At 33.5% G+C, this 24,765-nt stretch overlaps 2 protein-coding genes across 8 annotated transcripts in view; one reads left to right on the top strand and one right to left on the bottom strand.

Annotated features, from left to right (window-relative positions):
* Ankrd13c (ankyrin repeat domain 13C) overlaps positions 1-11,824 on the top strand; it is a 69,930-nt gene extending 58,106 nt beyond the window's left edge. For both annotated transcript variants that reach the window (XM_027949522.3, XM_027949523.3), the window contains exons 12-13: positions 213-313; positions 9,577-11,824. In XM_027949522.3, coding sequence (XP_027805323.1) covers positions 213-313; positions 9,577-9,707 — 232 coding nt within the window. In that variant the 3' untranslated portion in view covers positions 9,708-11,824. The remainder of the gene's footprint in view (positions 1-212; positions 314-9,576) is intronic.
* Positions 11,825-15,632: 3,808 nt separating this feature from the next.
* Positions 15,633-24,765, bottom strand: part of Srsf11 (serine and arginine rich splicing factor 11) — a 35,539-nt gene continuing 26,406 nt past the window's right edge. For 3 of the 6 annotated variants that reach the window (XM_027949474.3, XM_027949475.3, XM_027949473.3), the window contains 5 exons: positions 22,107-22,238; positions 20,387-20,476; positions 17,644-17,760; positions 17,114-17,252; positions 15,633-17,008 (listed from right to left, as the gene is read on the bottom strand). In XM_027949474.3, coding sequence (XP_027805275.1) covers positions 16,811-17,008; positions 17,114-17,252; positions 17,644-17,760; positions 20,387-20,476; positions 22,107-22,238 — 676 coding nt within the window. In that variant the 3' untranslated portion in view covers positions 15,633-16,810. The remainder of the gene's footprint in view (positions 17,009-17,113; positions 17,253-17,643; positions 17,761-20,386; positions 20,477-22,106; positions 22,239-24,765) is intronic. The other 3 variants (XM_027949477.3, XM_027949483.3, XM_027949479.3) reach the window with 3 other exon arrangements.

Genomic DNA, 24,765 nt, shown 5'->3' with positions numbered 1-24,765 from the left:
ATGAAAACTATGGCTGGAGAAACAAAAGTCATAAAATTTGCACAGTAAAAAGAAAATTAAAAATCCAGGATGCAGAAAGTGTGTGATTTCCTCATTCCTAAGATCTGAAAGTCAGTATTACTTAGTTTGAAGCATGTAGTTAAATGCAACAAAAGAGCAACAGAAATAATATTTTGAACAATGAAATATTTTTTTCTTCTTCTATTTTTCAGATTATTGAATGTTTTAGAAGTAATAGCTCCCTTCAAGCACTTTAACAAGCTTAGAGAATTTGTTCAGATGAAGCTTCCTCCAGGCTTTCCTGTAAAATTAGGTAAGAAAAAAATTTGGATGTAATTTTAGTGTCTATTTGAAATATGGAGTTGTTTATTTAAATTTAATAAGAAGTATGTTTTAAAAGAAAGCACATTTATTAGTTGCTTACATTTTTATAAAGTTTTTCTTTACTTAGATACATTGATCTATTAATCATGCATATAAAGTGCCTTATGGGAGTTCTAATTCTATGTGATTCAAATGAAATATAAGGGATGTTTCATACAAGAAGTGAATAACTAATGATATAGAGTAATGTGAAATAGAGAGACTGACGGTTAGTCCAAATTTTCATCATACTTCTTAAGGTTTTGCTTATTAACAAATGTTTTTGGAGAGAGCAGTCATTCAAAAAAGAAGGAATCACACATTTTATTTTCAATCCTAATGTTTAAACTTAATTGTATCTTAAGCAATGATCTTTAGAAAAAGGAAACATTTTTTTTAAACATTTTTTATTTTTCTAACTTAGAAAATGGAACAAAGACCATTTTAAATCATTTTAGGGATTTAAGCCTAGAAGTAACATTAAGCTTCAGGTAGAGCCTTTAATGCCATCCAGTCATCTAGCCAGCCACCCAATATTTAATGAATCTTTGCTATGTGACAGATACTCTTTCAGGGATAGGAGAAAGCAAAAGTTCTTGTCCTTGCATATCTTGTAGTGGGAGAGAAAAATTAGATAGTAAATGGGGTCTTTATTTAATTTCTCATATATATTTGATCTTGTTTCATTCCATGTTTTTTTTAAAAAAAATTTTGATTGTAAATAGACACAATACCTTTATCGTATTTATTTTTTTATGTGGTGCTGAGGATTGAGCCCAGTGCCTCACATATGCGCTAGGCACTCTACCACTGAGCCACAACCCCATTCATTCCATGTTTTTAAAAATCCCATAATAATTACTCAAAATGCTTTACTCTCAGAGATAATGTTTTCATTGCTAAAAATTAAATCTATCCATTTCAACTTTCCAGACTTAGACATAAGCCATATTTTTGGATTAAAATTAAATTTAAAATGATTTTCGCTATGCCAGTTGTCCTTTGCATTAAAAAAGCATTGGTAACCCAGTATCTGATTTGGAGGAATCAGTGATAAGATTTTGAAAGCTAAAGCTAAAGGCTGTATTTTCTAGTTTTGAATAAGGGATGGCTGAGCATTTCTACAGAAGCTTGAAACTCTGTTTCTCTTTTCCATGGTCACAAAGGATTCCTCTCTAATTACAGTGACAAACTAGGACAAAGGACAGAGGTTAAATAAAAGGAAATTCCAAGAAGCTATTCCTGCATTCACATTTAATTATAAGTTCCAAATCTAAATCAAACTTGATAATGCAATGTAGATTTTTATGCAAAATAATGACTTTGATTGTATGAGAAGGAAAAAACTTTGCAATACTTTTTTGCAGGCATTCTCTGACATAGATCCACAGTCTTAACAAGGTATATATATAATCTTTTGCTGTTATACTTTTAAAAAGTTATAGGGATTTATTTATTTTGTTTGTTTGACCTTCTCTTGAACCAGCCTTGTTTAACCCCATTCCTTGTTTAACTCCATTTCTGGTTCTATTTTTAGGATAAAAACTACAATTGTGAGAAAATTTTAACAAGTCACAATTGTTGTTTTCAAAATTAGTCAAAACTTTATATATTGGTTATGAGTGATCTTTTCTTATATTTGCTGTTTGTCTTGTTTTGCTTTAGGGCTAAATTTGAACTTTTTTTTTTAATCAAATCTTCATTTTCCCCCTCCTACTTTTTATAATTCCAAACAGAAGACTTTTATTTCCTTTTTTAGAAAAAAAGACTATAAGAAGAGACCTCTCCTTACTGTTCTCAGTCCCCCTGTCTTTTCCTCCATCTTTCCTATCTATCTCAGTGGAAATGATGTTCTTCTTCATAGTTTAAATAATCTTTTCATTTGTGCTATGTATCTGTTCTTCCAGTTTTTTTAGTGTGCTGTTGTTCATATATCTGCTTTACCTCACAGCCCGTTTTCTACCATCTTTTTCCTGTTAGTTTTTTACTACTTTTTTCCTGTCAATTCGTTCAACCTTATAAAGTTCAACCACCCAACTTAAAAAAAGTTTTTTGTAACTTCACTTTATTCAGCTCTTGCTTTAATTCTTACTTTCCATAGCTAAGCTGTTTGAATGTCTACTTTTATCTCTGTATTATTACTTCCTATTTACAATTAAATTCTAAATGGAAGAAGGTAAAGGGACATAAATGAGGCAAGGATTCTCTACTTCACTTGAAAGGGGTAAAATGATGACACTAGGAAACTATGATAAATTAAATGTGTGTAATACATATCGAGAGCAATCACTAAAGATGGTTTATGAAGAGAGAAACTGAAAAACACTATAGATAATTGTCAAGTACCTTAAGGAAGGCAAGAAAAAGAAACAAACCAGAATAAACAGAAAACAAAATAAAATGACAAACTTAAGTCTGAACATATTAATATACTATTAAAAATAAGTGGTCTAAGAGGAGAATTTAAAAGACAGTGATTGCTAAAGTAGGACGTGATGGGGCTGAGGTTGTGGCTCAGTGGTAGAGCGCTCGCCTCGCATGTGCAAGGCCCTGGGTTCGATCCTCAGCACCACATACAAATAAATAAAATAAGTGTATAAAAAAAAATCAGTGAAACTATTAAAAAAAAAAAAAAAGAATGCACATTAAAGTAGGACGTGACCTAGGCCCAGTGGCTCAGGAGGCCAAGACCGGAAGATTGCAAGTTCAAAGCCAGCCTCCGCAGTGACTAGGTGCCTAGCAACTCAGTGGGACCTTGTCTATAAATAAAATACAAAATAGGGCTGGGGATGTGGCTCAGTGATTGAGTGCCCATGAGTTCAATTCCTAGTACCACCCCCCAAAAAACATGACCCAGGGACTTGGGGGTATAGTTAAGTGATAGAGTGCTTGCCTAACATGCATAAATCTCTGGATTTCATTTGCACCACTAGAAAAAATAAGGGAATAAAAGAATCAAAGAATCCAGAGCAATGGACAGTGGCATTGTGCTTATAATCCCAGCTTCTTAGGAAGCTGAAGGAGAAGGATCACTTGAGCCCAGGAGTTTAAGGCCCACCTGGGCAATGAAGTGAGACTCTGTCTCTAAAAACAAAACAAAAATTAAGACCTATAGACTATCTTCAAGAGACTTAAAATGTAATGTTAAAGGAAGCTTAAAAGTGAAAGGATGGGAAAAGATATATCATGCAAACACTATTCAAAGGAAATCAGAGCTGGTTATATTAAAATTAAATAGAGTAGATTTCAAAGCAAAGGAAATTATCAGACACAGAGAAGGACATTATATAATGATAAAAGGATCATCCCAGGAGGAAGACATTTATGGAACATTCCAGTTAACATCACCAGAATTCATATTAGTTTCAAGTGCTCATGGAGCATATACTAGGGTAGGCTATGTGATGCATAAAGGAAACCTGAGTAAAAAATATGAAAGAAGAGTCATACATAGTCCATTCTGAACATAATGGAATTGACCTTGAAACTAATAACAGAAAAAAGGAGAATCTCCAAACAGTTGGAAACTCAAAAGTGGTCTTTTAAGTAATCTATATGTTAAAGGAAAAGTTTCAGGGGAAATATAACAATGCATTGAGCTTGAATGAAAATGAAATTACAATGTGGTAAAATTGTGGAACATAGATAAAGCAGTGCTGAGGGGGAAATGTTAGAGCACTAAATCCACATATTAAGAAAGAGGAGGCTCAAGCAAAGAAAATTTAAAACAAGCAAAAAAAAAAGAAGAAGAAAGAGGAGGCAGGTGCAGTGGCATGCACTTGTAATCCCAGCAGTTTGGGAGGCTGAGTTAGGAGGATCTTATGTTCAAAGCCAGCGTCAGCAACATAGGGAGACCCTAAAGAACTTAGTGAGACCCTGTCTCAAAATAAAAAATAAAAAGGGCTGGGAATGTAGCTCAGTGGTAGAGCGTCCCTGGGTTCAATCCCAGTACCCAAAAGGGGGGGTGGGGGAAAGGAAGACTGAAAATTATTTGTCTATTTCAATAACTTAAAAGAAAAGAGCAAAATAAATCCAAAGCAAGCAGAGGGTTAGGGTTAGGAAGGAAATAATAAAGAGTAGAAATCAGAGAAAACAGTGAAGCAAAGTGCTCATTCTTTGAAAACAAATAATTGATAGACTTATAGAAAGACTGATAAGAAAAACCAAATTCCTGGGCTGGGGATGTGGCTCAAGTGGTAGTGTGTCTGCCTAGCATGTGTGCGGCTCGGGGTTCGATCCTTAGCACCACATACAAAACAAAGATGTTGTGTCCGCCGATAACTGAAAAATAAATATTAAAATAATAAATATTAAAATTCTCTCTCTTTCTCTCTCTCTCAAAAAAAAAAAAAAAAGAAAAACCAAATTCTTCACAAAAGGAATGAAATGGTATAGCACTACAGACCTTAAAGAAATAAAAAGCAAGTAATTGTATTGGGAAAGAAAGTAAATAAAAGGCATTTACAGTAGAAAACAAGAAAACCTTCCCTAATAACAAATTACATGATTCTGTAGGTAGAACAACTTATAAAGATTCTATAAAAAACCCAGCAGCAGTAAGTTTATTGGGGTTAGAGGATACAGGTTGAACATAAAATGTCAGTCATATTTCTACATATTAACAAACATACAGACCTCAAAGTTATAAGTTAAATACCAATTATAATCACTTAAAAACAGGAAATAATATAAACAAGATTATTTCTGAAGTTTACATGGAAAGTCAAAGCTTTGAACTAGAATAGCTGTATTAATTTTACTAGGATTGCCATAACAAACCAGCACAAACTGCCTTCAACAACAAAAATTTTGGTGTTGTACAGTTTTCTGGATGCTAAAAATCTAAGATCATGGTGTCAGCAAGGTTGGTCCGTTCTGAAGGCTATGATGAAGTTTCTATTCCATACCTCCTCTTCCCTATCTTATGATGGTTTTCCCTGTCCTTTGGAAGCATTCCAATTTCTGCCTTCATGTTCACTTAGTGTTCTCTGCATGTTTTCTAATTTCCCTTTTTTGTAAGGGTTAGAAGCCATCCTGATGAGTCTTAAGGAGTTACTGAGAGCTGTGACTCAGTATCTTTTCTGAGAGGATAGTTCAAAACCATTAACTATACCTAAAACTTTTGAAAAAGAAATCACATTGTTTTGGTCATTTATTATATTACTATGGTGATCAATACATATGAAATCAGCTGAGGGATATACATACAGATCAACATAGCAGAATAGGGAATCCTTATAAAATGTAGCCAACTGATTTTGAAAAGCAGTTCAAAGGAAGAAAGCTAGTCTTTCCTACAAATAATGCTGGAGTAACTGGATGTCCAACCGTCCCCCCCCCCCCCCCAAAAAAAAAAAAAGAACCTGTGACTAAGTCTTTCGTTTTAGGCAAAAGTTGAAATGGATAATTGGACCTAAAATAATTGTAACTATAAAAAATGTAAAACTTCTAGGAAATAAACAATACATTATTAGGAATCTGTTTTTAGGCAAAGAGTTATTAATTTTTTTAAAAGCATGATCCATAAGAGGAATAATCAATGAATCAGACTTTACCAAAAGTTAATTTTTTCCCCAGAAAAGGGTAGGAGTAAGAAAACAGGTTACAGAGTGGGAGAAAATATTTTTAAAACATTAATATCTAGAATATGTCAAGAACTCTGAAAACTCATCAGTAACAAAACAAGCCAATTAGAAAAGGGCAAAAGACATGAAGAGAAGAAACAGTTTACCAAAGAAGATATATAGAGGATAAGCACATGAAAAATGTTGGTTACCATTAGTCTTTGGGATATGCATTTTAAAACTGGGGTGATATATCACTTACAGCCAACAGAATGGCTAAAATAAGATACTATGACAACACCAGACATTTGTGAGTCAGGTTGTGGAGAAACAGGGTCACTCTTACATTACTGATGATAATGTAAAAATGGTACGTATAGCCACTCTGAAAAATGTTTTTTGTCTGTTTCTTAAAAACTCTCTTGCAACTACTGTATACAATCAAGCAGTTTTACTCTTACACATTTACCAGAAAAGTGATTATGTTCACACAAAAACCTGTACATAAATGTTCATTTCATGTCAGCTGTATCTGTAATAGCCAAAAATTAAAATTATAAATGTCTATGGCTCATTATACCAAGGAATACTATTCAGAAAGAAAAAGAATGTACTGTTAATACATGAAACAACTCAATAGGTCTTATACTGTATGATTCCATTTATTTAAAAAGTGTTTGAAGTGAAAAATCTTATAGAAATGAGGAATTTAAACTGTGCAGTAGCCCACGCCTGTAATCCCAGTTTCTTGGGAGGCTGAGGCAGGAAGGATCACGAGTTCAAAGCCAGCCTCAGCAATGGCGAGGCGCTAAGCAACTCAGTGAGACCCTGTCTCTAAGTAAAATATTAAAAAGGACTGGGGATGGGCCCCAGTTGTTGAGCGCCCCTGCGTTCAATCGTAGGTACCAAAAAAGAAGAAATTAGTTTAGTGGTTGTCAGGGATTAAGGAAAGCATGGGGCATGAGGAAAGTGAATGTGGCTATAAAAAGGAAACATAAAAACATCTAACTTGAGACCAATATGTGGTGATGGAAATATTAAACATCTTTTACTGTATTATCTGTCGGTGTCCAGTTTATCATAATGTATTTTTGTTAGATGTTACCTTTGGATAAAAGGTACTCGGGGTCTTTCTGTATTATTAGTTACAGTTGCATGTAAAACCTGTAATGATCTTAAAAAGAAGGTCACTTCCTCACTTCATTGCAGATTTCTCTCTTCTACTCTATGTTTATTATTGATATTCACATTGTTTAGTTTTTAATCTAAATCTGTTCTTAGATTTGACTTTTTTGGAATTTGTGTCTCAGTAAATGACTGAGAGAGTGATTCAAATTTCCTCTTACTTCTTGGGTAGAGTACTATCTTGGATTTCTTCCTGTCTCTCTGTCTGTCTCTCCTTTTACTCCTGTCACCTTATATTATATTCTCACCATATCTGCTAAAACGTACTGTACACTACTAGTCTGGTCATAATCTCCATTGGCTTTTTATTTCATCCAGAGTAAAAGCAAAGGCTTTAACTTGGTCTGGCAAACCCCATCTAATTTGACTACTTATTTCTCCCCTACCCTCATTCACTTGGCTGCAACTACACCAGCCACCTCTGCTGTTCCCAGAACCACACACTTTTCTTTTAGGGCTTTTAAAAAACTTATTGTTCCTTCTGTTTGGAATTTTCATCCTCTTGGCAACTGCATGGTTTGTTCTGATCTGTTTTTTGCTGAAAGATCCTTTCACTGAGGTTTTCCTTTGATCACCCTATACAACCATTCTTACACTGGGACACTGTTCTCCCACCAGGCTTAATATTTTTTCTAGATAATTATCACACTTAATTTTTACCTATTTGATTATTCCAACCAGAGTATAATTTCCATAAAGCATGACTTTTGTTTCTTGTTTACTGATTTATATCCAATGCCTGGAACCAGGGAGGGCAGGGGGAGAAGGGGTCAGCAATACTTTGGTTGAAAGATGATAAATACTTTGGCTTTGATGCCCATATGGCTTCTGTCACATACTTAAGTCTTTTGTTAAAGAGAAAGAAAGCAGCTGGAGACAATATGTAAATGAATGTGTCTATTGTGTCCCAGTATTCGTGAACATTGAATTTGACTTTCATGTAATTTTCAGTTCAAGGAATATTCCCCCCCCCCCCCCCAATAATTTAACAATGTGAATCCTATTAAGCTCACAAGCCTTACAAAAATAACCTAGGCATTGAGCTTCAGTTTGCTGATCCATGTATTAGAACAGCATCTGTACATGGTAGGCACAAATAATTATTTTCCCCAGAAATAACTGGAAATTCATAGTTCTTCTCATACTGATTTTTATTTGTCCAAGTTTTTTTTTTTTAAACATGAGAATATTTCTGCAAAGAAAAAATACTAGGTTTATATCAGTATAAGTTAATTTATTATGTCTTTTGCCAGGTGTTGTGGTGCACACCTGTAATCCGAGTGAGTTGAGGCAGGAGAATACAAATTTGAGGCCAACCTGGGTAGCTTAGTGAGACCTGTCTCAAAATAAAAAATAAAAAGGGTTGAAGATGTAGCTCATTGGTACCAATCCAAGTACCAGAGGAAAACTTTTTTTTTTTTTACTCTTGTGTCTTTAACCAGATGCTTGAATTAGCATGTATCGACTTATTTCAGAATTTTAAGGGTTTCAGGTATTACAGATGAAATCTCTTGAGGTTCATAATAACATTTTACTATGTTAATGATTTGTCAGAATCAAAACCCATTTTTTTAATGATTTTTACTGTTTCTAGTAATTAGGAATAAAACTAAGAAGTCAATTAGTGTATTTGTCCATATTTTAAAAATTTTAAATTATTATTTTTGCTACCAGGGATTGAATTCATTGGTGTTCTACCATTGAGCTATAACTCCAACCCTTTGTAAATTTTGGGATACAGTCTCCCTAATTGCCAACGCTGACCTCAAACTTGTAATCCTCCTGCTTCAACCTTCCCAGTAACTGGGATTATAGGCGTTAACAATTAATGTACTTGTCCATATTTTTAAAATTTTAAATTACTATTTTTGCTACAAGGGATTGAATTCATTGGTGCTCTACTATTGAGCTATAACTCCAACCCTTTGTAAATTTTGGGATAGATAGGGTCTCCATAAGTAAGCTTGTATTTGCCCATTATTAATGTTAGATCTCACTATTAATTTCAGCCAGAAATATATTGTGTTTAGAAGTCAAGCTGTGTGGTATGTTATTACTCCAACTTTGATGAAACATTTTGCTCACATATTTAAGTGACAGAATGTTTGTTCTCAGTGTGTTAAAACAAAAAATGAATAATGTATTTCACTTAGGTTAGTAAGAATGAAAATAAGTAAGCTCAAGAAGTGAACATAACAAATGTGCTAAATCTGAAGAAAAGATGTCAGGATGCACAAAGTAGAAAGGTATTTCTCTGCCTCAAGAAAAGATTTGTAGAGTCTGGCATTATGTTCTTAAGATTGGGAATAAATGGGATCTTAAAATTCTCAATCTCAGTGTCGTTCTCTTCATCATTATTACCCCAACCATTCCCCAAAACACACATGCTCAGAATTAGACATATATTTAGGTTTGTCCAATTTATAAAGTATAGACTTGTCATCATTGATTATTCTCTCCACAGATATACCTGTGTTTCCCACGATCACAGCCACTGTGACTTTTCAAGAGTTTCGATATGATGAATTTGATGGCTCCATCTTTACTATACCTGATGACTACAAGGAAGATCCAAGCCGCTTTCCTGACCTTTAACTGACATGGAAAATATGCCATCTAACCAAGGAAAAACAATGAGATACCCTGGAGGTCAACCCAAATAGAAGGGACAAATGCTTTCAGTAAAGAAAAGGGAATTACACATTGAATTGACACATCAGTAATGATAAAGAAATGGGCCTCTAATATGAATTTTAGCAAGTTTCCTGATGTGCCATTTTCAGTCTTTTTAAAAATATACTTATTATAAGTGTAATAGTTTGACACCTTAATAACCCTAAGACCTTCGTATGTAAAGCAGCTATGAGTGCTGTGATTTGTTTTTAAAACTTTTTACACTTCTTGAAATATATATGCATATAAATATATCTATATATCTATATCTAAAACACTCCTGGACCATTAACATAAATTAAATGTCTTAAGAGATGTTGAAGCCCTTTAAAACTTGTCATCTTATATTCAAGGTGACATTTATAAATATTCCTTCAAGCTTTGTTTTCATAAAATGTAAACTATGTAACATTATGTATAGTTCAGTAAATTGAATGTTTGTTCAGTATAATGAACTAGAAGGAATGCAATTTTCTGTAGATGAATGAACCAAATGGTAACCATTAAACAAAACAATTGCATTTATATGTTGCAATACATTTCAGAGGGAGCGTTCACTCTGCAGGGAATATGGTACCTCCTTTAGCACCTTAGTGCAATTCATTGTGGTGCTATTTGTTTTTACCTGAATTCTTTCTTCAATGGAAGATGTTTGTTACTAATCTTCTTTTCATAGAACTTCTATTTTTTTCCCCCTAAACTTAAGTTTAAGAGTCCTTGTTATGTTCATGATAAGGTACGGTTAGCATGCTTATAGATAGTCCTCTTCTAAATCTCAGCACTTTAAACAAATTCCAAATTTTTAAACTTGCTTCCTAATAAGTACATATAAGTCTGATGATTTTGTTTGTTTTTAGTGGAATATGGATCATTGGTGTCAATTTTAAAAGACGACCCACATATTTTGGACAGCCCTACATATATAATGCTTTCAAAGTAAGGTAAAAACATTTTATATGCTAACAGAATATATTTGTTACAAGCTAAAGTCCAGAAGCATATGGAAGATTGACAATACCTATTGTTAATTTTTTTTGGTCACAGGAAAATATTTGATTTTAATTGTCTCCAAAATGTTAAAATCATGCATTACTCATTTTTTGACTTAAAATTTCTTGTATTTATTCCAAGACGGTTTGAAGGTCCAAAAACGAAAATAAATTAGGGAGACTAATGTATAACAGTGATAAAGTATCATGTTGTATTAAAGAGCTTAGCTAATTTTTAAAAAAAAGTTTGTCCTGATGAATTTGTCAAGAATGGATCTGTCAAGTTTTTTAGTGTCCAGTAGTTTAAACTTGTACCAGAATTTTAGGTAATTTGAAATGAGTTTAGAGACCTTTATTGAAGAGATGATTTATTTAACAATCCAAAGTTATCAACCATAAGAAAATTTTTTATGATAAATATCTTTAAAACTGCATCTTCCATACATACCAATTGACCTTTTAATAAATACATTTATAATGCAGAAAAATATTCATAGTTAAAAATTCAAAGACCTAATCACTATCGTATGTGGGTCTCTTGAATTTTGAGGAAAGAATTGGTAAACGGAGAGCTAGCTTTGCTGAAAAGAAGTTGATCACTCATATTTAGGGAATGGCTGTACATCAAGTGATTGAAATATCCCGTCTTTGGTTATTATGGGGTTTAAGACTCTAAATGGCAGTGACTACTGTTGCTCTTAGGCTCCCTCACTTTGTAGGAATCTGGTATACTTTCAGGAATATACTGCAGATTTTTTGCATAAGTGCAGACTAATTGGAGAGGAAAAAAGACATGGTGAATTGCAGCTTGGGATTTATCAATTTCCTAACAGCTGTGACAGTTATGCTGGGTACACTGGAGGTGGGAAGACTACTGAAAACTTTTGCACTTGGATTTTGTATTTAATACTTTTTCTTTAAGAAATAGTAGAAACAAATTGTCCATTCCAAAATGTCTTCTGATCGTGAAGAACAAACAAATGTCAATATCTATTATGATGGTGGAAAAAATAATGCAAATAAACTTTTCACAATATTAGATTTTCAAAATGTGCTCCTTAATGCAGTTAAGTTTAAAATGAATAGATCACAGCACCCATATATTTTGATAATTTCACACAAAAATCAAGATTTTGTAATGTGGGTTTATAAAATTGTCTTCTGCTTGTGATTTTAGAAACTTATAAACTGAGTTGGGGGCATAAAACAGTCAAATAAACATTTAGACATGGCTGATACTGCTGCCACTAAGTGGTATTTAGAATTTCTGTCCTCAAGAAATTATTCTAATGAGACAATTTGCCCTTTGTAGAATTCTCAAAATTCATAAAAGGGAAACATAAAGCTGATTTCCCTGATTGTTGTGGGTTTTAAGTACATAATGATGTTTTGGAAATTGACACGTCTCTCAGCTGATAGAAGCTGAAAAACTAGTTTCCTTCTGCTCAGATTGGTATTAAGCTTCATTTATACTTATTAGTGGGTTTTCACACTGTTATGCACATACAGCTCATTATTCACATCTTGGCGGAAGGTGAATAATGACATTTAGCAAGCTTCTCTCCAGTTTTCATTAAGTATACAGATCAGATGAATATCCTGATTATACTGTTTCATTTTTGAGGCTATGAAAGGGCTGGAATAAATATTGTCTGTAAACAATTAAGGGATGCTTCCTTTTCCTCATTTATGTTTTTTTTGGGCAAGCAATGTGCTTGTAAAAACTTGGGAGTAAGAATTTTCAGGTAAATTCAAAGGCTTGCTTGTATGCTAGCCTTTAAAATAGCCTATGCTTAGGGTGAAATATCTCAAGATTAATAGTGGATACAGTATGCCTTTGCTGTTTTCTAAAATTAACAAAATACATCCTTACCAAAGTTGCTATACTTTCATACATATTGTGGTTGATCTGCTCCTTCTTGGGATGAGGCAAGATGGCTACCTTCCCCTGGATTCTACTTCAGCTCTTCAAGAGGTGAAGAGTTCTAGCCTTCTGCAGGACAACCTTGCCACCAAGAACAAAAGTAACAAGACTTAACCAGTTTCAGTCCATCCTTGTAGGTTTTAGTTTGTGCTTGTGGTTAGCTCCAGCTTATTCTTACAGTCACAAATCTTCACTTTCCAGCTGCTTGTGGACTTTAAACTGCAGCATCAGGTGCAAAGACAAAAGCCTTACTGAGACTGCTTAACCGTCTCAGACAATCAAGGTCCATCCCTGTTAAAACACAAAATAACAAAAAACTAGGAGTTTTGCTTCTTTGAGTACAGTTTTAAATAACTGAACATTAAATTCTAATCGAGTATAGTTTAGAATAACTTAAAAGTAAACATTTGAAACATTCCGTCATCCTAGACCTTCAATTTCTTATGTACCAATCACTTTAGTTTTTGTTTTTTGTTTTTTTTTTGCAGAGTAGGAAGGATTAGGTACTGGGGACTGAACCCAGGGGCACGTTACCATTGATGTACATCCTGTGTCCTCTGAGACAGTATCTTGCTGTTGCTGAGACTGGCCTCAAACTGCATTCTCTTGCCTCAGCCTCCTTAGTTGCTGGGATTACAGGTATATGCTCCAGCTTCTAGCTAGCTTTTATAAGAAGCATCATACCAATTTTAGTGATAGTGCACTACAAAAATGAGCTTCAAATTTTGAAAATGATATGTCAGTATTTTTTTTAATAAGGACTTTATTAAATAGTCATTGAAAAATGTTCTGTCAGTTGCAGGGGATGTAGTTAGTGATATAGTACTTGCCTAACATGCCGGAGGTCTTGGGTTGGGTTTGATCCTCAGTACTGCAAAACACAAACCAAAAGAAGTCCTTTACAAATTATCAGTTCTTAAAAAAAAATGTCATATCAAACCCTTTATCTGTAAATGCTAAATATCTAATACTATACAATATGAGAATATTAATAATATTCCCACAGGGCCTAAATTACTTTGCTAATAATGTCTAAATCCACTTATCAGATACAAAATTAATCAGTATGTAGAAAACATTTAGGGAAATATTACTTCTGCTATGCTAACACTCTTCTTAGTAATGAATGAATGAATTCTGGATGTTTATAAAACAAGGTTCCAGTAGCAATAGCAATTCCATTACACCCACATTCAACTATAACACAAAATATGGACTTGATTTAGAACCAAGGATGAGACGCTTAAGTTTTTGAGACCAAAGACAGAAACCTCAATTCCAGTTTAAACACCCAGAGCATTAATCTTCAAACAGTATGGATCTTTATCTGTTACCCAATTCAGTACTAGATTTACTGATAATACTGTGTGAACCTGAGTTGTAAGACGCAGCTCCAAGGTTAAAAATTAGCTTTTACTGTTACAGTACTGGCTTTTTCCTTTACTGTTTACATTTCTATCTTTAATGGTTAACATCATAATGGAAATATATGTGCCCTATGTTAGTGTTTTTGCTTTAACATTACCACCTAAATAACATTTTTAGTACTGGGGAATGAACTACCCTGAGCTATATCCTGAGTCCCCTTTATTTTTAATAGACTTAAGATAGGGTCTAATTTGCCTTGAATCTGTGGTCCTCCTGAGTAGCTGAGATTACACTGTGCCTGGCCTAAATTACTACACAGTTTTTCAAAAACCATAAACAGCATCTACTGTTAATTGATATATAGATACAATTCCCCCCAACCAACTAATGTGCACAGGTCAACAGTTCTCTCCAGGCTGGCCACATAAAGCAAACCCTTGACTAGACTGTTAATTCAAGTCTCCTCCTAAAGACACTAATCTAATTACCTACAGAATTTAAGCAAATAAATAAGAACAAACATTTTTTTTCTAACAAAACCACTTTTATTTTTAGATCATTTTACTACCAAATACAGAACAAAACTTGGTGTGGAGGCAGTGTTCACTTGATTTCAACTGGTTACCTCATCTGTTAAAAGGATTGTGTCCCAGTATAACACTACCTTTGTGCAGAATATGTTTACTGAAAAATATCCTAAATATAACTTCCTTCACTGCAGCATCTTAAGTAAGTGGCACTATTTTAAAATCCCCATTTTTAAATCCCTTTAGAAAATAATATATTTGCATCCAGAGGGTACAATTGGGGGAGACAGATTTTTATTTTTTACCCCATAAAACTGCCAGTATTGTTTTTTGACTTATAAAAAATGGCCACATCACATGGGTCAATCTTTACTAAACATTTTTTTCTAAATTTAAAATGTCATTTGCACTCAGAAAAAAAAAAATCAGTGATTATTTGGACCATTTCTAGAATTTCTTATACTTGCCATAAACAAATTTCTGATAGTCTTAAAAAGTTACTACAAACTATAAAAATGCTGCTTTTCTATATGGCATTTCAACTTTTAGAACAGTTTTTTTAAAAAAATCAAATTTTACTGAAAAACTTGGATAAAACTACAACTCCAAGTCTCAACTTTCTTTAATCCTAGCCAAACACTCCTAATTTCATAAACGAATAAATATACTATTTAGTACTGTACAGCATACATATCATTGACAGTTTCTATATTATTTCAGAAAAGGCAAACATTATTTCACTGAAAATATAAATTTACTAGATTATAAGTGGATCATTTGTTTATCCTAAAGTTCATGGTGTAATCCAACCCCATTCCCATATCCAAAATATGAGAAAGTTATATCAAGACTGTTTTAGATAGAAATTCAATTATTTGACAATTCTGATGGCAAATACCAGCATAAGGTGATGGATTTCATCTTGTTACTGTATTTAAATGTGGATAGAAAGAGAAAGAATTGGTAAAATGAATGAGGTAAATGTCTTACATTCAATAATGTAAATAAATACAAATACAGTTTTACAGGAACATGAACATAAGTTTAAGGGTTTTATTATCAAAGTCTTGTAAAACAATTTCAGAAACTGTACATCAACATGGCACAGACTGTAGCCTACTTTTGTTTTTACTGCACAAAAGTGAAGCCCGAAACTCCTGTAACTAAGAAAACAGTTGCCTAACTACTTTGCATATAACATGGAATCACTGTGTGCATTAAGATTACTACTATAGTAATAGTAACACAAAATTTCTTGGTTTTGTACAACTTGAGATCAAATAAAAGTACATTATCAAGTAGACCTATCTTATTTTAAAAGCATCGAAGGTCAATTTAAAATGCACTACCCCTTTTTCCATAAGTGAGCTTAAAACAAAAAGAAAAATTGAAAATCAGGACAAGATACAACTTTCTTTTACAGATGGACTCAGGATAGGCGGATAACTTTCACTGATGTAGATATGGAATAAATTACGTTAGGAAAAAAATTCCCAAACACCCATGAAAAAGTACACAACTCTACTTCAAAATGTTGCTATTTACTCACCGCCAAAGACAGTTTTATTTGAAATGTTGTTTCTGTAATTAAAGCCTAATTAGCCATCAAAAAAGGTTAGTGCATATATAACCTTTCAAAAGTTAAACAAAAGCCACAAAAATTGAGCCACAAGGCTTACAGGATTATCTATTTCAAATGCTCATTTCCAGATGTAACTCTAAGAATGTTAATTTGTCATGTCAACAAACAAGACCATAAGTAGATCCATCATGTTGGAGGATTTTAATGACATTTAGGATATTCTTGCCACAATAACATGCAATCAGTGCATTCCCTACATGGCTCTATTATGGCAATGAATCAAATTCTAGAAATACTATAAGTGAACTTACGTAATAAAGGAGATCATACAACATAAACAATCCATGCCTGCTGTAGATGCATGCAGCTTTTCACTTTTGTTATGAAGCAGCACCAGAATAGTAAAACTGCTTGGTTACTCAATCAGATTTCACCACGACAAGAGCTGGTTACCATGTACCATTTTCTAAAAGCTTTTTGATGTAAATAACTAATATCAATATCAGGAGCTTTATAACCATTTATAACTCAGCTGTATACATCTAGGATTGAGATGAACAAATACAGCAATAATAAATCACACAAAGGAATGACACTGATGCATGTATACAGTTGGACTCCCACAGAGGCAGTACTCAGTCACTCATATCCATGTCTTCTTCATGATGATCGTCCCCATTCACTTTGGATTCTCTTAGTGAATCACCGGTTCCCTTTTCTACAGAACATTCCTTTGTTTTAGGGGAACCTGTTTCTGTTGGTTTCTTCTCCTCTTTTTTCTCTTTCTCGCTGTCATACCCCTGTTCCTCTTCATCGTAATCCCGTGTAACCTGCTTTGCCAAGGATAATAATAAAAGTAAGTTTCTTCAAAGAAAAAGAATTTCTTCAAAGCACAAACACCACCCCAAATTCCAAACTAAATCAGTTTGTATACATACTTTTACATCTTTATCACTCTCTGATTTTCTTTCCCGGTCCTTCTCCTTATCTTTACTCTTTTTCTTTTTGCTTGTTGATCGTTCCCGTTCATCTCTGCTTCTTTCTTTGTCTTTATCTTTCTTCTTCTCCTTTTTATGTCTAGAATGACAGTTAAAATGTGCTCAAAAAAGATCCTTTAAAGGAACCTCACAAGAAGTTTCACCCTTGAATATGAGCAATAAGTTTTAATTCCACAAGGTAAAAAGAGGACAGTGAAGATCCAATTTCAAAACTGGACAATAAAGGCATCAATTTGTGCACAGGTACCACAGGCAAGAAGACTGGGAGATCTGATTTAGAGGTCTAAAATGATCAATTCTAAGAAGTGTTTAAGTCTCAAGAATATAAAGAGAATATAAGATACCTTCTCAAGCACTTTCAATACTCCAAAAGGAAAAAAATATATGTTATAAAAAACAAAAGACAATTTAAAAATCTTTAGAACTTCTGAAAATCATAAAGGCCAGATCAAAACAATTAACATTTTTACCTCCTAGGGGATGGTGAGCGAGATAATTTTCTTTTAGGAGACCTAGGCTTTTTAGGAGATCTTGTTCCACTCCTGCTTCTTCTTCGTCGTCTCTCTCTAGAAACACAAACGTGCAAACTAGACTTTAAAATACAGTGCGATCTAATTAGCTCCACTGGGAACTTCTATAACATGATTCTAATAATGTAAGACCTGTTTCACAAAACTGTTTTGAGCAGAAACACTCTTAGGTTTGAGAAAGAACTGATTAACAAAAGTTCTAATGCAAGCAAGAAAAATTCAACCTATTATGGAGGAAATTCAGTTTTAGATTCAAATCTTTGGTGGCTAGAACAGATTTAGGATAATTCAATAATGTTTTGGGAAGGCAGTCATTAATATACAAAAATTAAGCTTCTAAATCATTAGATGAAATCCAGAAAAGTAGAGTTGCCAAGTCTAGTTATATAGACTCCCTACACCCCAGCAAAATCCGCCCCACCAACTCTACTTTAAACAATTATTTTTAGGACGGTTTTCACCTACTTTTTATTGTGGCTTTAAAAAAAAGCTCCTGAATTCTTAAGTTATTGGACGTGAAAGATGACCATGTGCAAAGCAATCAACATTTATTCATCGAATATTTACTAAGTTTGTCAGGAATATGAATGTTACACTTCTTGCTACTGTTCTGTGTAACTGATACTACAAATTCTTTACGTGGAAGAAATGTTTTGTATTTCTGTGCCCCTCAATATATTGAGGTATCGCTGCAAAGAAAGTATTTAATAAAAACAAAAAATATTTTAACTTAGAATGGTCTACTCAAGAGGTAAGGTATATAACCAATAGGTAAAAGTCGTTTGTTTTTTTTTTTAAATTAATTTTCTATTGTTTTTGGTGCTGAGGACTGAACCCAGGGCCTGTGTATGCTAAGTACAAGTTCTGCCTCTGAGCTACAGCTCCAGTCCCTCTTTGGTTTTTAAGGCAAGAAAACATGCTATACTTCCCATCTCCTATAGCTTTTTGCCACCTGTCCCCCAGACTTGATATTGCATTCCTTTTGGTACTTAAACCTGGTTTCCTTTTCTTTCTTCTGTAAGCGTACTTTGCAAGAACATTCTCATTCAGATCCACAGAAATCCCATTCCCTTTACCAAGTTTTGATCTCTAATATCTGCCTAGTTTAGACTTTTCATATAAATAGAACCATTCACATGACTTCCATGACTGGCTTCTGGCCTGTTTTCAATGTTCATCCATATCACTTTATTTAATGCCAAATAATCTACTGTATTAGAACATCTGTTTATCCACTTGTTTGTTAGTGGACACCTGCACTAACTTTTTGGCTATCATGAATAATGCTATAATTTTTTTTTTACAAGCATTTACATGAGTGCATTTTTTTAAAAATCTGTAGTAGTAAAACTGCAGGGTTAAAAACCTCTGTTCTAACTTTTTAAGAAAGTAAGTGCCAGCCTGTTTTCCCCAGAGCTATTGCCAATTTCTTCTAATTCCTCACTAACATTGACTTATCTTTTTGATCACAACAATCCTTGTGGGTGTGAAGTGGTATTTCATTGTGACTGACTTCCTTTCCTTGGTGGCTAAAATATTGAAGATTATTGATGTACTTATGAACTATATTTGCATACTTCTTTGGAGAAGCGCCTACATAGATCCTTTGACTAGTTTTTACTTGGATTATCTGCCTTTCTATTGCTAAGCTCTAAGAATTTTTTATATGTTCTAGATATAAATTCCTTATCAGGTCTATGTATTAAAAATATTTTCTTGCACTCCATGAGCAGACTTTAACTTCCTTGAGAGTTAAAAATTTGCGATTCTGGTGCTTTTCCTTTGTAGTTTTTCTTCTGTTGTGCTTGTTCCCTTGGTGTCTTTATGTAGAAAACCACTGCCAATCAAGGTCACTGAAATTTACTTCTGTTTTAAGTTTTACAGTTTTGGCTCTGGCTCTTTAAGTCTTTCATCCACTTTTGAGTTTTTAAAAATATGACATAAGGTATCAAACACTGAAGTAAAGCATAAATAATATCTGAAAGAAACAATATTAAGGATGGCCAGTCCTTATTAAAATCACAAAAATCCAAGTTAAGCATGAAATACATTTTATGTGGGGAAAAGTTTGTGACACTTTTAATTTTCATTATGACAATTTAAAAAATAGACTTTTAAAATCTAAAAATGATACAAATCAGAACTTCCACTGTCTTCCCTTAATTTATCAATGCCACAATATAAAAATGAAATATTCTTGAGTACTAATATGTGGATACAGCAAATGTAACTCTTAATAAAACTAATTTAATATAACAATTTGATATGCTTTAGGGATTAAAATTTCTCATTAAAATAGAAACACTGGGGCTGGGGTTGTAGCTCAGTGGTGAAGCGCTTGCCTGGTATGTGTGAGGCACTGGGTTCGATCCTCAGTACTGTATAAAAATGAATTAAACAAAAGTATTGTGTTCATCTAGAACTTTAAAAAAAAAAAAAAAAAAAAAGAGAGGCACTGACATGGCTAAATTCCACATTATTTTTATATACACTCTATGCTACAAGATGATACAAAGATAAACTCCAGATTGTTCTTCACAAATTGCCTTTAAAAACATTGAATTTTGGTAAAGTCTTCCTTTTGTAATACTGGAGTATTAATGTTCTGAAGCATATTTTACATTCACAGCCTTCTGATAACCTTAAAGTAAAAATATGCAAAGAATTCAGGATGCCACCTTACCTGCTTGCACTTCTCGAACGTCTGGCTGTGCTGTAACTTTTTGGTGGTGTTTTGGAACGTTTCTTTTCTTTGTCTTCCTTCTTTTTATCTCTAATAAATAAACATAATGTAAGAATGTATAATTAAGACTCCAATATATAGAGTATTACAAATGAAAACAAAAGTACAATCAAATCTAACCACATTCTTAAAAACATCCTATCCTCAACTATTAGGGATCAAAGTATCCCCCCTTTGCTGTTGTATGATAATCTTTTCACTATATATTCTCTATTTCATCCCATTCCTTCTCTGGTTATCTTGCTCTAGCATTGATCTTCTTTTCATCCAACTGGCTATCACCTAATTCTTAAGTGACAATTATCAATTTCCTAAAATGTTTCAGGTATGCTTTCCACAAATTGATCATGTACCTCTATTGGAGATATTTCAAATTACAGTCATGTGTTGCATGGTTAGTACCTTTTGTGTATGGGTGAGGTGGTCAACTAGGTATTGAACCCAAGGGGGGCTTTACCATGGAGCTATAACCCCAGCCCTATCCCTTCTTAAGACAGGGTCTCATTAAGTTGTTCAATAAATTGCTAAAGCTGGCTTCAAACTTGAGTTTCTTCTGTCTCAGACTCCTGAGTTGTTAGGATTATAGGTGTGAGCCACCATGCCTGGCTCATTGCTAACTTTGTAAATGTCATTTTCAATCTGATACCACGTGTCCTAACAAAGTCAAGTTCAATGTTTCAGAATGTAATATTCTAGTCACTTCTCAATCTTCTTCCAATGTACATGGCAACCATCACAGTCTTTCTCCAATTATTACTCTCCTAATACACAGAAAATTCTTGAGAAAAGAATGCCCAATTCTGTGTAAGATGATTGTTCCAATATGCAGTCTTGTTTGACTAGATTAACATATAATCCATTTAGCGACACAATCCCATTATGAGTTGAATACCCAGTATTCCTATCTCCTCTATTCCCACTGTCAAGTTATATGCTTACCAAAGATAAATAACCAAGGGAAAAACAATATACTTTTCAAATGATAAAGCTCTCATGCCACTATAGAATGAAAATCAATGATATGGTTATGTGTAACTCAAAACTAGACACGCTAATTTTTTAAAAAGGTTCAGATCTTTATGAAAGCTTAGTTCTTGAAAGTATAGTAAATGGAAATGAACATTAAGATGGTGTTTCTTTTCCTTATGAATCTTTAGTTTAACTCTGTACTGGTCTCAAATCATGGGATAAGAGACTTTTTGTAGTACAGTTCAATGTCTGGCACATATTGATCCATAATGCATGTTTCTAAGTCACTGAATAATGAGACATATAAAGAGAAATGAAACATAACTGTCTATCTTAATCTTTGGCATACCACAAGGAATGGCAGGCAACACTAAATCTTTTGCAGTAGTGGAAAGAAAAAAATGAAGTAAAAGGGACAGCTAAGAATTTTTACTACTAAGAAATTTTACTTAGGAAAAAAAAAGAGAGAAAAAAGAAATTTTACTGAGGCATTCACACCTATGGGCTGAAGTTTTAGTTTATGGGAGACAAGAAAATAAATGTTAGCCTCCTCAAGTCTCCAGTATATTCTTCCCCTATGTAGCTCTATCTGCCTGTACCCTTGCCTCTTTTTGTTCCAAGTAGCACAGTATTTGGAGTCCTAGGAACGCAAAAACATGCATTTTTACCCAATGTTAATAATCAGTAATACCTGGTTTTTGATGTGCTTCTTGACCTTCTACCTCTTTCTCTGGAATGAGATCTTCTCCGTCGTGGACTTTTGGATCGTCGTCTACTCCTTGACTTAGAATGTGATCGTCTCCTTGACCTGCTTCTTGATCGCCTAATAATGTAACAGAAGCAATACATGTATATTGTAAAAAGACTACTGAATACTTAATTGTGAATACTTCAATCAGCCTCAAACATATGGACTGTGAATTAAGTGGGGATAATCTTCCCTTATCAGTTGCTGTCATTATTCAACCTATAAACATCTTGGATACCTTTTAACACTTGAATTCCCCATCTTTCAATGTTCTGCTCAACATTTCAGACCAGTCTTCCTATTCCCACTGAACCTACAAAACTCGAAGGTTAAAAGCACTACTAGAGAATGAAGGAAAAATAAATTCTCTGACATTACTTTAAACAAGTACATGGCATTGTAATTTCCCCCCAACATTCCAGATTAAACAATATTTATCAATTATCAAATATTTATATTAGGCTTTCTATATGATTTAGAAATAGGCTTCATAGTAACTGTATAAAGTATGTACCATTATAATCCCTTTTTATAAATGAAGACTGCTTAGTGGGTTGCAGTCATTTCTGAAATATATTTCAATTCTTTAATTCACAATTTAAGAAACTCTAAGCAATCTAGGCCTTACATATTCAACTCAGTATAAACTATCTCTTTTGCTCTTTTTTTCCCCCTCAAAATATCATGGTCTCCACATGATCCTCTCTTTGCTATCATTTAACCAATGTTTCTGTATGCCCCTTGGCTTTTCTTCCAGCACATTCTCTTTAAGCTTATTTAATCTTCAGATGTTGTCACCAATTCTTTACTACTATCTTAATACCTCTATTTTAAGAATAATTAAAAAGAAGTTGTAGTCCTTTGTTTAGTCTTGATCATTTAACATTTAGCCATCAAACTTTCTGTGAAACATATTTTAGAAATACAAAAGGTCATATTCAAATCTTTGCCACAGCTCAAGAGTATTATCCTCCTCGATAACTGGTTCTTCAGGAGTCAAAGAAATAAAATAGCAGCTATTTCAGAGAATAGTTGATTTTCCCTTACTGATGTATTAATATAGCTTTGATTTTAATTAATTCCTTGAACAAACTGCCTTAAAACCCATTAGGAGGAACTGGGGTTGTGATTTAGTGGTAGAGCGCTTGCCTAGCACATGCAGGGAACTGGGTTCGATCTTCAGCACCACATAAAAGTAAAATAAAGGTATTTTGTCTAACTACAACTAAAACAAAATATTAAGGAAAAAACATTAGTACCACCTTATTAAACTCACAATTAACTTCTATTTGTAACACTTATTTGCAGCCATCCTTGAATCTCTTATAATAATACCTCCATATCCCAAGAAATTTTTAAATGTTTATCTACTTTTCTGTAACCTCCAGAAGGACAGGGGAAATATGTTACATTTATTCACTAGCGTAGCCCTAGTCAATTACTACAGTAACTGACTTAAGGTACTAAGAACAATTGTAAGGGAAATAATTAGCCTATGAAACATCAGAATTACCATTTTATTCTAAAAAGATTTAAAAATTCTGGAAAACAAAAAATTAATGTTGTTAGAATTAAGTACATCTCAACATGCTAGCTTTAAGAAAATGTGTAAAACATTTTCAATAACCAAGTTAAGCCTTTTTTCCTACCTATAATATACACAGAGAGCAATACTGAATACTACCAAGAGCATTTTTACAACTTTCTAAACACACAGATTTAATAAATTTTGAAAAATCTAAGAAACGGAGGTACTGCAACAATCTATCAAATCACTAGAGCCTAAAACAATTACTTTTCAAGGCCAACATATTGCAAGAGACACTTTTACTGTACTTATTTAAGTATCAGGAAATTCAGAGATAAGTATATCAAATGTGTAAACAAATAAAGAGGCTTGCTGAAAGTCACGATAATTAAAATGCTTAAGATAAATTAGGCATGGTGGCACACACCTAGAGTCCTGGCATCAGGAGGATCACTTGATCCCCGGAGTCTGAAGCCAGCTTGGGCACAAGTAATACTCTGTTCTCAAGAAACAAAATGAAACAAAACAAAAACAAAAAAGCCTAAGATACTCTACTCACAATAATTATGTTATATTATAAGCAGCTGAATTCAGAGAAATGTTTGAATACTGTTTTTCAGTAGCAAAAGTACATCATTATTAAAATTTGAGAGTCACAGAATTTAGTAATAGGAATAAAGCTGCTAGAGTTCTTAACTGAAAAAGAATGAGAAAGGAAAAGGAAAAGATATAGACTCTCAATTTTAAGAATATGATTTAGAAAACAAATTATGGTAATCCCAGTAAAAGATATATTGTATTAGAGATCAGACTATGAGAGAGCACTGTCTTGGAAGATTAAGATAGTTGAGTAGTACCAACACTTCACATAAACAGTAGAATTTAAGCCATATCTTTCAGAAAGAAGAAGTTCCTCAAGGGGAAGTGAAGATATAAGAAACAGTATTATTAGAGAAGAAGGAACATGATGAGCCAACACATGAAGGCATAAAGAAAACATTGGTAAGGCAAGAAGTTTCATAACTGTTCTGAAGTGGAAAATGACAATGTGTGGAAAGATATGTCACACTGACT

Source organism: Marmota flaviventris, chromosome 10 (genome assembly GCF_047511675.1).
Source record: "Marmota flaviventris isolate mMarFla1 chromosome 10, mMarFla1.hap1, whole genome shotgun sequence".
Taxonomy (NCBI): Eukaryota; Metazoa; Chordata; class Mammalia; order Rodentia; family Sciuridae; genus Marmota; species Marmota flaviventris.
Note: the sequence above shows the minus strand (reverse complement) of the source record. Positions and strands in the feature narration are given on the sequence as shown.